The 13,874-nt window shown below is 34.4% G+C and overlaps 1 protein-coding gene and 1 long non-coding RNA gene across 3 annotated transcripts; one reads left to right on the top strand and one right to left on the bottom strand.

Annotated features, from left to right (window-relative positions):
- The first annotated feature begins 7,100 nt into the window (after positions 1-7,100).
- Positions 7,101-8,676, top strand: LOC135145077 (S-methyl-5'-thioadenosine phosphorylase-like). Its single transcript, XM_064077201.1, has 8 exons — positions 7,101-7,205; positions 7,259-7,345; positions 7,487-7,619; positions 7,730-7,836; positions 7,979-8,117; positions 8,174-8,299; positions 8,363-8,427; positions 8,491-8,676. The coding sequence occupies exons 1-8, from the start codon at positions 7,188-7,190 to the stop codon at positions 8,656-8,658; spliced, it is 843 nt and encodes a 280-aa protein (XP_063933271.1). The 5' UTR covers positions 7,101-7,187; the 3' UTR covers positions 8,659-8,676.
- Positions 8,677-11,646: 2,970 nt separating this feature from the next.
- On the bottom strand, positions 11,647-12,449 carry LOC135145081 (uncharacterized). Of its 2 annotated transcripts, XR_010283318.1 has the most exons (5): positions 12,360-12,449; positions 12,104-12,305; positions 11,953-12,051; positions 11,840-11,897; positions 11,647-11,789 (listed from the first exon to the last, which is right to left on the bottom strand). It is a non-coding gene; the product is annotated as an uncharacterized LOC135145081 (long non-coding RNA). The 2 variants fall into 2 exon arrangements; XR_010283317.1 differs by having other exon boundaries at positions 12,104-12,413.
- Between the last annotated feature and the right edge of the window lie 1,425 nt (positions 12,450-13,874).

The following is a 13,874-nucleotide window of genomic DNA, read 5'->3' as shown; positions in this document are numbered from 1 at the left end:
GTACAGTTTAAGCTACACTAACACCTATAGTTTTACTTGAACTCCTCGAAGGTTTAGCTTAAGTCTATTTATTTAACACAATATATTTATATATACTAGGTAATAACACTATTCTATACAGTTCTCGTACCAAATGCTAGCCACTAGCCTATAGCAACAAGTACTATTTCTAGCGACGAGCCAAAGACAACAAGTGCCAATAGCCTGTATATAGCTACAAGTACTGTATTCACTAGTTTGTTCTTTCCAACCAGCTAGAAACTATACAACTACATACAATATCATATAGTACTAGCTCCAGCGTCCCTCGGACGCGGCATAGTGTCATTGCAGCTGCTCACTCTCAGGACCTTGTATGACGAAGCATTCGTCAGCAACTATTCGCCAGAAGCCATAGTATCCATCGAGCTTAGTTTATTCCGTCAACCTGTTAGTCAATTACACAAGTTGAGTTCCACAGCTCGTCCATTGCTTTTCACTGAGGATTTTCTCCAGACGGCAATTCTAGTATACATCAGGCCAGAGACAAGGTACTTTCGTCCGACAGGTTACCAGGATTCGTTTGCTGTGAAGAACTCATAGTTTCGATGCTAGTACCTGATTTCATCTAAACGAGTACGTCAGGATTGAGATGGGACAACATTCTACCTGATACAGGTTCTATAGAACCTGCTTAATATGAACCTGCTTCCTGCTTAGCTTTTACCAGTTTTAAGAGTATGTATTTCCACACGTATCGTTCAAAGCCTGCGACTCTCCATGGTAGCATGCACACCTCAACCTAGTCATATCGCGCAGGGCAACCATTAAAAAAGAAACCAAACTTGTTACCTTCAGATGAGTGTATCTTACGACAGAGATCACCTCGCATCAGTTTACTTAAGATATTTTAAACCGAGTCATCTTCAGAGTTCCATTCTAGAGGGTTACTGAACACCACAAGTTTTTATGTCAGTTTACACATGCATGCTAATCCTTTTAAGGATGGTTACACATAGACATTATTCCATGTATTCCAAGTACGTGGAGTCACCGGGACTAGCCAACGTAGCAGCCGTGTATATATATGGGCTGATTTCTTTCAGCCGCCTGTACGATAACATAACTCAAGACGACACAATGATCTCTAATTCTGTTAAAGTAATGTTATATATTACTTTACGAACGTCTCAATATATGACGAATAGTCAAGGAATTCTAGTACTTCTAATACTACCACAAATAGCAATGACCTAACCAGTTTTCTTTAGTTATCTATTGTTTGAATAACATAAGACTGACCTGTGGAATCAAAGTAAAGTAGCAGATCTCCACATGTTCGAGATGAATTTTCTGCACTCGAGTTTATGTGTTGCTCGATTACAAGTTAACTAGCTCGCTCTCTACATACGGCGGTTTCGAGCTCGTAATTATTCTATATAACATATTCTTCTGGCAAAATGCTAAAAATGCAAAAGTGAAAATCGAAAGTAATGTTAGTTCATTTGCTTCGTAACAATAATTTAAATTTTTTATGATTGTGTTATTTAATTTTAGTTTTCATGTTTAAGCTAATTAAGTTTATTTGTTATAAAAATATTTGCAAGGTAACAGAATTTAATGACACTCAAATTTTAACTATATAAATAGTAAAGAGCCCTGCTTGGTTGACATAGCTAAAAAAGCTAAAATGTACAAAAGTTTGCTCAGTCATTTATCAAGGACTTGGTCATGTGTCATAGCCTTGATTATATATTTGTTTATCCCTTATAAAGCTAATGACTTGATTGATTTAATAGAATTAGTTAAATGTCTTTAAGTTAGCTTCCTGAGTGAACGATCAAAGGCCCCTAAAGTGACTTGGATTATTTGAGGCAGCTTCTTTAACTTTGGAATTCAATTATTTATATTACAGCTGTCCTAGCTAAGAGTCAAACTTTTGATATATTACATGACTTCTAACCTAATTTTCTACCTAACTCTATCAACCTCTTAAGCATGAGTAGATTGAATTTCTCAAGATTATTTTACCTTGAGATAATTGTTATTTAGTTATCTAAAACAGGAAGTAAATTAGCAAAGTTATTTATCTTAGTTGCTTCTCATATCACATGATAAGGCTTTCGTCCATTTTACCTTGCTTGCTGTTGTTTCACGATTGACTTTATTTTAATACTTAAAAATCTTCTTTTTGAGATGATAAACAGAGATGCAAATAAATCTGTTAGAGGTAGTTACCAATGTGTATATATACAAATATCAAGCTAAATAATTTACAACCCCAAATGAACTTGAATCAAGATAGAGAGCGACTGTCCAGATCTATAGACCAATAGTTAATGCTATAAACTAAGCAGTAGATTACTACAACACGTTTTATTCAGGTAGCAGAGTCTAGATTTTTGACTTTGATAAAATTAAGTAAGATTACTTTTTAGTTTTAATATCATTACTTGTATCTTCCTGTTAGATTTGGTAAACAGGTTATTTTGTAAAAGTTATAATTAACTAACTTACAGTCTAGACATATTAGCTAATTAAATGTTCTAACAAAGTAGAACGAAAAAAACAAAGGTAGGATAATGATTACCTTCTTTCTATTACACTTGGATCCCAGGAAGGCAGCCAATTCTGCCTCTGGGACGACTTTTAGTATAAAAGATCGCCCGTAGGGTCTAACAGTAACAAGTAGGAAATCATTATGCTTGCTTTTCGTTCTACTTTGATAGAACATTAAACTAGCCAACATGTCTAGATTGTTAGTTAGTTATACTTAAAAATAACTATTAGCTTTATCCTAACGAAATTCACTTTAGTAAAGTGTTACCTTGAACATGTATAAGTAAAACACTGATACTAATCAATTTGATAATCTGCTGGTTTTCGGGTAAACATAAGACCTATTAGTTATGAGATTGATAGACAAAAGAGAATGAACTCTAATTTGTGGCTAAAGTTACTCAGATAAGATTTATAAATGATTGATAAAAACAAACTAAGCTTAGACACTGAAGCTCAAAATTGTTGACGACAATGGTAGTTAGGTAAACCCTTATTAAACCGTCTAGGGAAATAGCTGGGCTTTAGAAAATAAAACGGTAGTATTTTATCTTTACCCAAATGACTCACTTTGTTAATGAACAAATAAAATAGTAAACTAGCTTGGTTCTTAGCTCATTATTGAATGACTAAATCTTATTTAACTAATTGTTAGAATTTACAATTTTTAGTTTGAAGCCTTCGTATTAAAATGTCAAATTAAACTAGAGAACTTGTATAAATTTTTATATTTTAATGGCTAATCAAACTGAATTTAACTAAACCTATACACCCCTCTGGCCTAGTTATTAAGTGTATAGCATACCTATGTTAAACAATTTAGGCAGGCTCTGTGTTTAGTCATAACTTGAAAAATTTCAGTGCTTCTTTACTACTATGAATTAATCAATTTGCAGTGCTGTCTTGCACTAGTAGGTTACAGCTTTATATACTTTGACTATAAATTGTACTAAAGTTAACTAAAGTAAAATAAAAGTTATTACTTACAGTATAAATATTAGGATATATCATTTTAAAGATTTATACTAAGTTGACTCGTATAAGGCTTAGAATAACTTAAAATTTAAACGATTCTTAACTATCTCGGTTACGGCACCCTTAAAATTTTGTAATTTTGGTAAAAAGTATCATAATCCTGGCTTGTTCACAGCAAGTTAAAATAATAGCTTTGTTATTGTCCCAAAGACGCCATTGTAGATAGTTTCAGAATCATTCACAGGAAGGTAATATAGCCCTTACTAATTTAGCAGAAAAGTTACTTGGACAGATCTGCTTTGTATTTTACGAATCCTTCCATCTTAAAAGACCATTATAAACTCAAACAAAGCTCGAATTAAAACACTCAATTACCTAACTCGTTAACTTAAATAGTGCTCTGATAAAACTATAACGAGCTATAAAATGGGACACAAGACTAACGGTAGCCTTTAACTATGGCTATAACCTTGACAAAATCCTTCCTTGTTAACCTTATAACATTTAAAATTAGATAAAATAAATCATATAAATTTAAGTATAAAACAATAGAATAAAATTAATAAATAAAATTAAATCGAGTTAAATCTAACCAACTTAAATAAAGTTAAATACAATCTAATAAAACTAAATTTAACAAATAAGAATTATTAAATGATAAATTAAATACTTATATAGTAAATATATAGCATAATTTTAATAAGTTAATCAAATAAGCGATAATAATAGTAAAAATTTTTACTGTACTTATAATACAATGAATAATTGCAAAAATAAAAATAATGAAAAACTGAGTTTTGCAAAAAAAGTGTCTTTATAAAGAATATTTAAGGGCTCGAAAACCTCGTATATAGAAGAGAGTAGGCTCATTAACTTGCTCTTGAGTGACACTCCCACTCGTGAAGCGAATTTGTGCATACTTTTATACTTAGCTTTGACTGCAGAACGTAAGACCTTTGTACTTTATAGTAAAGTAAAGTTCATTGGCTACTGCATAGGTCAGCTACTTAGTGGGTAGGCTAGGCGCGTCTGTGCCTTGGACTGTTAGGCATATCTGAAGACTTTCGCTGAGTTGTAGTACATTTCTTTGTTAAATTATAGAATTACTGTGTCGTTCTATGGTTTTACATCGTAGAAGCGTACGAAAAAGATCAGATCCACTCTAGACACGACTGCTATATTTGTTAGTTCTGCAGACTCTTGCTACTTGGAAAACAGAGAATTGTGTCTGTAGATTACCATTCTAAGGCGGACTAGTACATATGTGTATACTAAATAAACTCTCGTGGTGTTTAGTAACCCGCTACCGTCGAACTCTTTCGGTGACTTAGTTGATAATATCGAGTAAACTAATGCGAGGGATCTCTGGCCTTAGCAATCTACTAATTGGTTTCTAGATCCATTCATTGGAAGGTTAACGTTTGGCTGTGAATATGGTTACCTAGCTGGATATAAAAATGTTGAGGCATACTTACTAATTAGGAGAGACGTAGGTTTTGTTAGGTATGTATGGGAACACATTCTCTTAAAAATGGTAAAAACCTAAGTAGCAGATAAATCTATAGTCTGGTGCTATATTCCCAGTACAAGGCAGGATAATGCATTGTCTCAAGCTTTAGTTGATCATTTGGTTAACTAGAGTAATAGTATCGAAACTATGAGTCTTGCAGATCTCTCAACCCGAGTGACTTATTAGAGTAAAATTTATCGTGAATATATACTAGGGGTTGCCTTCCGGAGACAATCTTCTGTGAAAGTCAATATGATCACTATATCCTGTTGACAGAAACTGCTAAGTTGCACTTGTACTCATAACTTCATGTCACTAACTGCGTGCGAAGGCATCGTCATATAAGGCTTGGCGCAAGGGGTGATCATAATATAGCACTATCCCTTGTCCGAGGGACGCAGTTCTAGTCCTAATACTAACTAATTGTAAACATCGATAAGTGAAATCTTTTGACTAAAGACTCGATAATAGTGCTAGTATTATATTAGCGTAATTCTCTAGTATTATACTAGCATTGTCTTCTCTTGGCCAGCTCTGGGCTGGAAGTACTCTTTACTTGGGTGCTTCTTTAGCTCCTGGTTGGCTCGACTTGCGCTGTATAGTGTTAGTTACTATGCTAGGTATCTCATAGTATAGTACTAGCACTATACAAGATAGCGCTATTACCTAGTATATATCTAGAATGAGTGCGACGAGCCCTTCGCAGTAATTTTTACGAATTTACACTCTTTCAAGACAATATACTGTTCATATCGAGTAACCAAGTTACACAAATTCCACTTAGAATGGCTACAGATTAAGCAATCGTTGACATATGTGTAGTCATCTTCAAGCTAAGCGGATATATATATATATATATATATATATATATATTCCTTTCTGATAATCAAATAACACATTAACATAATAAAATGGTAGAATCGTTCATCTGCATTCTGCCTTCGTTCTGCGTAGAAAAGGCAATAAAAGCTTTTACTTGCTTTTTTAGCTCCCACCGATAAAATACTTTTACCTTGTCTAAAAAGTAAAATAACTGGTGTTCTTTACTTCACCTTAATCAAATTTTTATTGAAAACGTTATTTTTTTATAAATTATATTTATTTACACCTATCTTAAATCATGGAGGCCTCGGGCATACGTTACAATGAACATTTCAGCTTAAACCACCTTCACGAACACCTACTTTAATACTAAAATTTGTCACTTCTAATCGTCAAATAACAGCTAATTATAATTAAATAACTGATACTAATCTTCTGGCCAACACGTACCCATTCGCTTTAATGTTCCAGCGATACGCCCTCGGGAGAGGAACCCACACATTACATAAACTTCGTGAATTTACTAGCACGAGAGATATTTAAGTTTTAAGATGACTGCGTATTATACGCACTTCTGTATACGTTATACAGCCCTTCCAAGCTTCGCAAAATCTTATATTATATTTTTTTTCTTGTTTTTAAAATATAAAGATAACTGAGAGTTTATATTATATCCACTCTTGGCTATAATATAGTTCTAGAACCTTCGAACCTCCAAGATCAACCTTTTAAAAAACCTTGTAACCTCTGCGTTTAATAGGCTTTTTTGGTGTCGCAAAGTGTAAAACCCTCGTAAAATTACTTTAGGGCATGTGTTTATAAGAAACCTATTGCTAAAGCATGGTAACTTTGACTGGAAGAAAAAATAGGCCTTATGGAAGTCTTAGAACGATATACAACTGCATACACCTTAAGAGACGATGGCTTTTATTTTCAGTTACTAATATATATATATATATTTGTTAACTTTAATGTGATATAAATGCAGTTCACATTCTTGATTATTGAAGTTTAGTAGAAGAGATGAGGCGTGCTAATGTGTATCATTTTTCCTTTATCCATCTCTAATGAACCATTTTCTATAAAACCACTCACCTACACAGAATATATTGCTTAAATTGTTAATAAATATATGTGCAAGGTGTATTTTCTACTTAGTTATATGGTATAGTACCGTAGGCAGGGGTAAACACCATGTCACTATATAAAAGGTACCACTCCAAAAATTGCATGAACGGAGACAGGTTCACGTGAAATTAATACGAGTCGTGTATGTGACAACTAATATATTAAGACCTAAGTGCTTTTCGCGCAGGTACTGATTTTTATTCCCAACGCAGAGATGGCTATCGCGTTCAAAGTTGTGTTCTATTGAACTTTTTCTTTTGAGCACTGCATTAATAATTTTAATAGGTCGGCATTATTGGAGGTACTGGTTTAGATGATCCGAAGTTTTTTAACAGACATAAGGAAAAGAAAGTTTCCACTCCTTATGGAGAGGTACTGTACTAACCTTACAATATTTTTGTTCTTGTTGACTTGGTATCAACTTATGCTAATAATGATAGTTGTTGGCTTATGTTCTTATATCTTTATTCTTCACTTACACAATTTAAACTTCTGTTCAATTTTAATCTGTAGCCTTCTGATGTTCTGGAAGTAGGTACCATTGCAGGTGTCGATTGTGTGTTACTTTCTAGACATGGGCGATCTCATTCCATACAACCAACTAATATAAACTTTAGGGCCAATATATGGGCTTTAAAGGAGGAAGGTTTAGTTATTTCTCTTCCCTACTATTATCTAACTACTTTATAAATTTCGAGAACTCTTTTATTAACAATAAATACTCAATGAAATTTTTCTTTTTTAAAATTTTCAAAGGTTGCACGCATATTTTGGCCTCTACAGCCTGTGGATCTCTAAGACAGGAAATTGAACCCGGACACTTTGTCTTTATTGATCAGGCCATCGATCGGACGACTAAGAGAGTTAGGCCACCGTTTATTTCTCTTCTTTATTTTAGAAAGCAGCGACCTTTACATTACTAAATTAGAAATATTATTCTACCGTACTTTTCTCTTTCCACTAAAAGTTGCTATTCAGGCACCTCATTTTACTCTTATTTATAAGGTACAAACGTTCTATGACGGAGTGGTTGGTCATCCGCCTGGAATTTGCCATCTTCCTCTCGCAAATCCCTTTAATGAAAAACTGCGAGACGCCTTAAAAGAGAGCGCCGCACGCTTGGGTATTCCCCACCACACCGGGGGTAAGTTACCGCTAAAAAAGTGCTGACCCAATAGGAGAGCCTCATCATTTCTGTAGGGACTGTGATCACTATTGAGGGTCCGCGGTTCAGCACCAGGGCTGAAAGCCTTATGTATCGCTCGTGGGGAGGGGACGTTATCAACATGACAACGTTTCCCGAAGTGGTTCTGGCTAACGAGGCTGGTGGGTCTTGCGTAAAATTCTCGCTGGGCGTACACTTATATGCGTCTTTTTGTTTAATAAAAGGTTTACTCTACGCATCGGTTGCCTTAGCTACAGATTACGACTGCTGGCGTAGTGAAGGGGAACATGTACGTTTGCCTCGTAGGCAAGATTTCGTATTATATTAAAACTTTTTCTTGGCTAATTTTCAGGTGTCGGTGGAATTGGTCTTGGAAACGCTACGCAAGAACTCGGAAAACTGCAAACGACTGATTTTAGACGTCATTCCTCGATTGGCGGCCATCGATTGGTCCCATGACATCAAGTGCGCTAAATATACTTGCAACTCTTCTGTAATGCTCCCGTTCATAAAAGAATAAAAATTATACCTAAGTAAAGTTTTCAGGTATGCAAACGGAAACTTAATTGCTCATCAACTTTAAAGAATTAAATCTAATACATAAGTAAAATTTTCAAGTGTGCTAATATAACCGTTATTACGCATTAACTTTTTTTTGCGAATGCGAGTGGATCAAAGTTTATTGCTCTTCTCTCATCTTTAACATACAAAAACGCTCAAGTTAAAAGCCAATTCTTTATTGAATTCTGCATATGTTCATACCCTGGAGACTCAAAAAAAATGATTATTATAGATAGCTTTTTTTGAGAGGTAGATCTGTAATTTTTTGTCTAAGCTCTTAAAAATCTAAACGGCTGCTCGCTGTTTCCGTTCATATAAATCGAAACTCAAACCTTTTTACCACAAGATAAGAAAAACCCCGATATACAAAAACAGGAGTAAACAACCGCGAGCTTTAACTTACTCCGGTTTATTGCAGTGAGGGTTTAGAGCAAGACGTGTGGCCGTGGTTTCCCCTTTATTGAGTGTTTGGGACTCTAGCTCCAGACAGCGCACTCACCAGAGAGAGGCGTCGGGGTTTCCTAAAGGGCCTACAGGGTAGTGAGATATTGATCACCGCGCGCAGACCCCTGCCATCCAGCCCACTGTACTGGAAAATTGTAGAGGGATCAATAAGGAATATGCGACGGTCGCTGGCACTAGGCCCCCCTAGAGACTGTTTAGCATTGTAAGTATATGCCTATAAAGCTAATAGGAAGGTGTGCGAGCCACTTCCAATAAAAAAAGTAATAAAAATTACTATAATCAAACAGGTAAGTCCGGGAAAGTAAAATTGGGTGGCACCAACACATCCATTTTTCACCCCACAAACTAGTTAGCTTGGAGGCCCATTGTTATCATCTCTCTCAATTCTTACTTTATTAAATGATTTCACTTTTATATAATATTTAATTTAATTTCATTATATGAGCAAATCTAGTAATAATTTTTTTCTCTTAATCTCAATCTGTTACACTTCATACTATACCAAAAAGTGGACGCCCAACTCAAAAGGACAGTGAATCAATTATTAAGGTTTTAAGTACTAATAACTTTTACTAGCTAACTTTGTTGGGGTAAGAATATCATCTCAGTTATTTACATGGCAGAATTAAGAACTAATCGCTTTGGAAAAAACATTTACTTAACTCTGATTGACCTACAATGCGGTTCAGAAAACGGCCTTATATAGTTATCCATAAGACTGTAGTTAACGCTTATGGAACCTTTTATGGTTACTATTAGCTTCTGAGGTTTGACTTGTACCGCAAAGAGCTTTAAGGTTTTAACACACTACACGATATAACTGCTAAAATTTTGGATAGGTTTGAGTTATACGGTAGTTACCCTGTTTAGTATAATCTGGCATAGCCATACAAGCTACAGATCTTTTTGTTCTTGCGCGAAGGCTGGGTAGTTGTAGTATAACTGGTTAAATGTTATATTAGCTAAGTTGACTTAGTTCAGAATCAATAGAATTAGGTGGACAGAAGGCTAGAGTTGTGTTAGGTCATGACGCTGATTGCATTAACACTGTTTGCGTGTACTCTCATGTCATTAGCGCCTAATACTTCTTAAAAACTAGAGCTTGCAACTTACGCCTATTGAGGGCTTTAATTTTATGCATTATCATCTTCCTTAATTATGAAAGATTTCAGGTTAAAACTTTCGGGCTTAACTAAAGTTGAGGAGCCTACACGTTACCACCAATTTTTTATACAAGACGTTATCAAGTACTTTACGTACATAATTACTGCTACCCTTTGAATAGATTTCGCTCTTCATTATAAGTTGCTTCTGTTTTCTTTATAAATTAAAAAACTTTAAGGAGTGATCTATTGCTTACTTAACCGTTAAGAAGCGGTTTCCTTAAAAAGAAAGTTTGCCTAGTGCGGTTCTCATAGCGCTAAATAGGCGTTAATTATATTTTTCAATTTTAAACTTACTAGTCGACAGTCTTTTTACGTATTAGGTCTATCACTGTCTCTTAAAATTAAAAGTTATTATTTATAATAATCAAGTTTATATAAATATGGGTTACTTCAAAAAAACTAATGGTTTAATAGGTAATTTTAAGAAAGCCTGAGATTAGCCGAATAAAGTGTTTATTCTTTATTTGTTGTTACAAGTCCACGTTGTAGTTTACTTAATGATTAATTCAACTAACACTTTGTAAGAGTTTTTGGGATTTGTGTTAACTACCCCTGCCACGAAGAGACAGTCCTAAAGGAGGTCATAATTGGTTTTGCATTATTTTAGTTTAGTGACTTATAGAGAGCGCACTCCATCTCACTACTTCCAGATGACGGAGCTGAAGTGATAACAGTAATGGTAAAATCTGCGTTTCAGCAATTTTCTTAAGAACAAGCCTGGAAATGCCCTTGAGGTTACGGGCATGGTAGCTGACGACGTGGAGATTCCTTATATCACAGCCGACAGGTATCAAGTAATTCGTACTTTTATTAACGTTTTGTTCAATATATGAACTTTCAAACTTCACTGTTTGATTCGCCATAATCCCCACTACGAAATTATTTATTTAAAGGAAATTCTTTCTCTGTGCAAGCACAATTATTTATAAATTTTTTTTTTTTTCAATCTTTATCGTTCGCTATAATGTTTTCTTAATCGCTGCTATTTTATAAAATATTTTATTACATCGGTGACAGAAACCTTGTGATTCTTTCATTATATAATAGTTGTGTATATTCTTACAATAAAATATATAAGAAATGCTGGTTAATTTTCTTCTAAACAAATATGCCTCAATTTTTAAAAGTAAATCTTTGACGTAATATGAAGGTTTTGGTGCTAAAAAAGCACTCATAAAGGGAGGAACGCATCATAAGCGTGCTGGGAATAGTCGGTCAGTTGAAGAAAGCTAAAAAACTTTTAAAAAGAGTATGTGACCGAAGAAACCCGCAAATGCCTGATTTTTTATATAAGATTTTTTTTTTAATAACGAAAAAATTCAAGCTCAGTATCTAGCCGGTTGAGGATTTCAATATTAGCTAGTAATGTTTGCTGCAGAGCGAAGCCCACCATTGTCGAAGTCGCCGTGAGAGAGCACCGAAAAGATAACCGAAGGTACTGGTGCCGATAAAGTCCTTCCTTAGAAGAAGCTTTGCAAGTAGCTTTGAAGTATTAATATTAAGTAGAACCCTCAATAAAGAGGTTAAGCTGAAATCCACTTTACAGGAGCGAGCCATGTTAATTCGCCTAATAGAATTTTAAGACAGCATTAGACGGTGGGTGGATCCTTCTTCTAGAGTACCATTCTGTCAAGGACCCAGGAGAGGAAAAGCAAAAGTCGAGCACGTCTAATAAAGGAATTAAAATAAAAAAGAATAGGAAACCCCAGAACTTGTCGGATCTGGGAAAAAAAAAATTACTTTTTTTAAAGAAACCTTTTAATTAAAAGTTACCTGAGATCAAAAAAAACATTTAACAAAAAGCTAATAGCAGCACATGTCCAGCGCCCACAAAAACATCAGCAAATGAGTGTGTCATATAGATAACATTTACAAAAGTTATTGTTTTGAATATTATTAATAATATTACAGCCCCAACTTTTCTGGATTCTATAAGCAATGCAACTTAGTGCAATAAAACTTATCATTGCGTGACCTTTGATATGCTAAAATAAGCAGTCTGAAATCAAGCTCACAATTATTTATTCACCAGAAGGCAGACTAATAGCCCTTTCCGCAATAAAAACAGAGAAGTTTATTTAAAACCCAAAACACCCTGGGCGATCGGAGTAAATTCTTTAACAAGGGCTTCAAGGCAAAAGATAACTGGTTATAGTGTAAAAAGTTCCCAGTCAAACTTTACGTCTCCCAACCAATAAAATAAAACGCACAATAGCAACCAGTCTACATTAAAAATATTGCTTTTTTCGTTGTCATCTAGAAAGACTAATAAATACATATAAACAACCATGACTAGATATTGAGTGATGTAAAAATTCGCTAATTTCTTCTGTCATTCCAGAATTTAATAAGCTTTGAAAATATAGGGTTACCTGACCACCCAATTTCGTAAAGGCGAACTATGAAAACGAGCCTGTTAAAGCTTCTAGAACAAATAAAAAGAGAAGTAAAGACAATATTCTCTTAAGCAGCCTCTCTTGCGCCAACTTCTTAGCCCTAGACAAAAGTTTTTTTGGTTCTTTTACTTGGTTTAAAACTCCTTTCATCTTCGACTATAACACCAATACTATTCACAACTTAAACAACTTAACTTCAAACGCACATCACATGCCCGATAGTTTATAATTATTCTCTGATTGGTAGCGCTAAAGACGAGTAAATTAAGGGCTTTAAATATTGAAATTAATTGAGACTACTACAAACGCGAATTGTTTTTAACAACACAATAGTTTGTCATTACTAGGCTAGAAAGAGAATTATGTAGTTAATGCGGAGATGTATTGCTTATTTATAGAGTGTTCTTTAACCAAAGTGATTGTGCCGGTTTATAAACTGCTAAAAAGTTTGAGAACCCAATTTTCTGGTAGTTTTTAACGTTGTTTTAAATTAACAAAACCAATGCTTTCATATTACTGTTATTTGCACCAGTGTTATGTCTAGTTACCACTTTATATTAGTTATAAATCTGTAAACGTGGTGTAATACCTTTCAATTTTATTACTGTCTAGACTCTTAAGTATAAGTTTTTTGGTTCATTTATGCTACCGGTACTTGCTACAACTTAAATGGGCCAGAAATATTACCAAGGGATGCTATACTAGGTGGAGGACTGAAAAGACTGTTTACATAGTCGAAAATAGTTAGAGCTTATTAAAGGGACAGCCAAGAAGAATCAAGTGCAGTTGATTCAGTGGAACTATATATCTTTACGATGTGAGGCAATCCCTTTTCTCTTATTAACCTTTCATCATTGCTTCCTCCCATGTACCAACTAAGGCTTTAATACATGCTTTTTGTCCTTGTCTAATCCCTGTTGAGAAAACTAAGTTTAAAGATAAAGCAGGCCTAACAGCGAAAGAGGGGGACGTTATAATTTCGTGAAAATGTGAGAAGAAAGTGGAGTAACTTAAATTCGATAATCACTTAGTGCAGTGCTTTCCTAGAGGTCGTAACTAGTGACCTATTTTTTTGTAATGTTGAAGATAGATCTTAGGCTTTGTAATATTTATGTTATTTAAATTTTTTTTTTTAAACAATTTAGGAA

The sequence above is a fragment of the Zophobas morio genome, unplaced genomic scaffold (assembly GCF_036711695.1).
Source record: "Zophobas morio isolate AGI-343-1 ecotype UQ-CSIRO unplaced genomic scaffold, CSIRO_AGI_Zmor_V1 ptg000120l, whole genome shotgun sequence".
NCBI classification, from domain to species: domain Eukaryota; kingdom Metazoa; phylum Arthropoda; class Insecta; order Coleoptera; family Tenebrionidae; genus Zophobas; species Zophobas morio.
The sequence above is the reverse complement of the archived record's forward strand: the minus strand, read 5'-3'. Positions and strand labels throughout refer to the sequence as shown.

What these genes read in the sequence shown, in the direction of transcription:
- LOC135145077 (XM_064077201.1), top strand. An exon ending in TTTCCACTCCTTATGGAGAG is followed by an intron (nt 7,346 to 7,486) that starts GTACTGTACTAA and finishes TTTAATCTGTAG; the next exon opens with CCTTCTGATGTTCTGGAAGT. An exon ending in TATTCCCCACCACACCGGGG is followed by an intron (nt 8,118 to 8,173) that starts GTAAGTTACCGC and finishes TCATTTCTGTAG; the next exon opens with GGACTGTGATCACTATTGAG.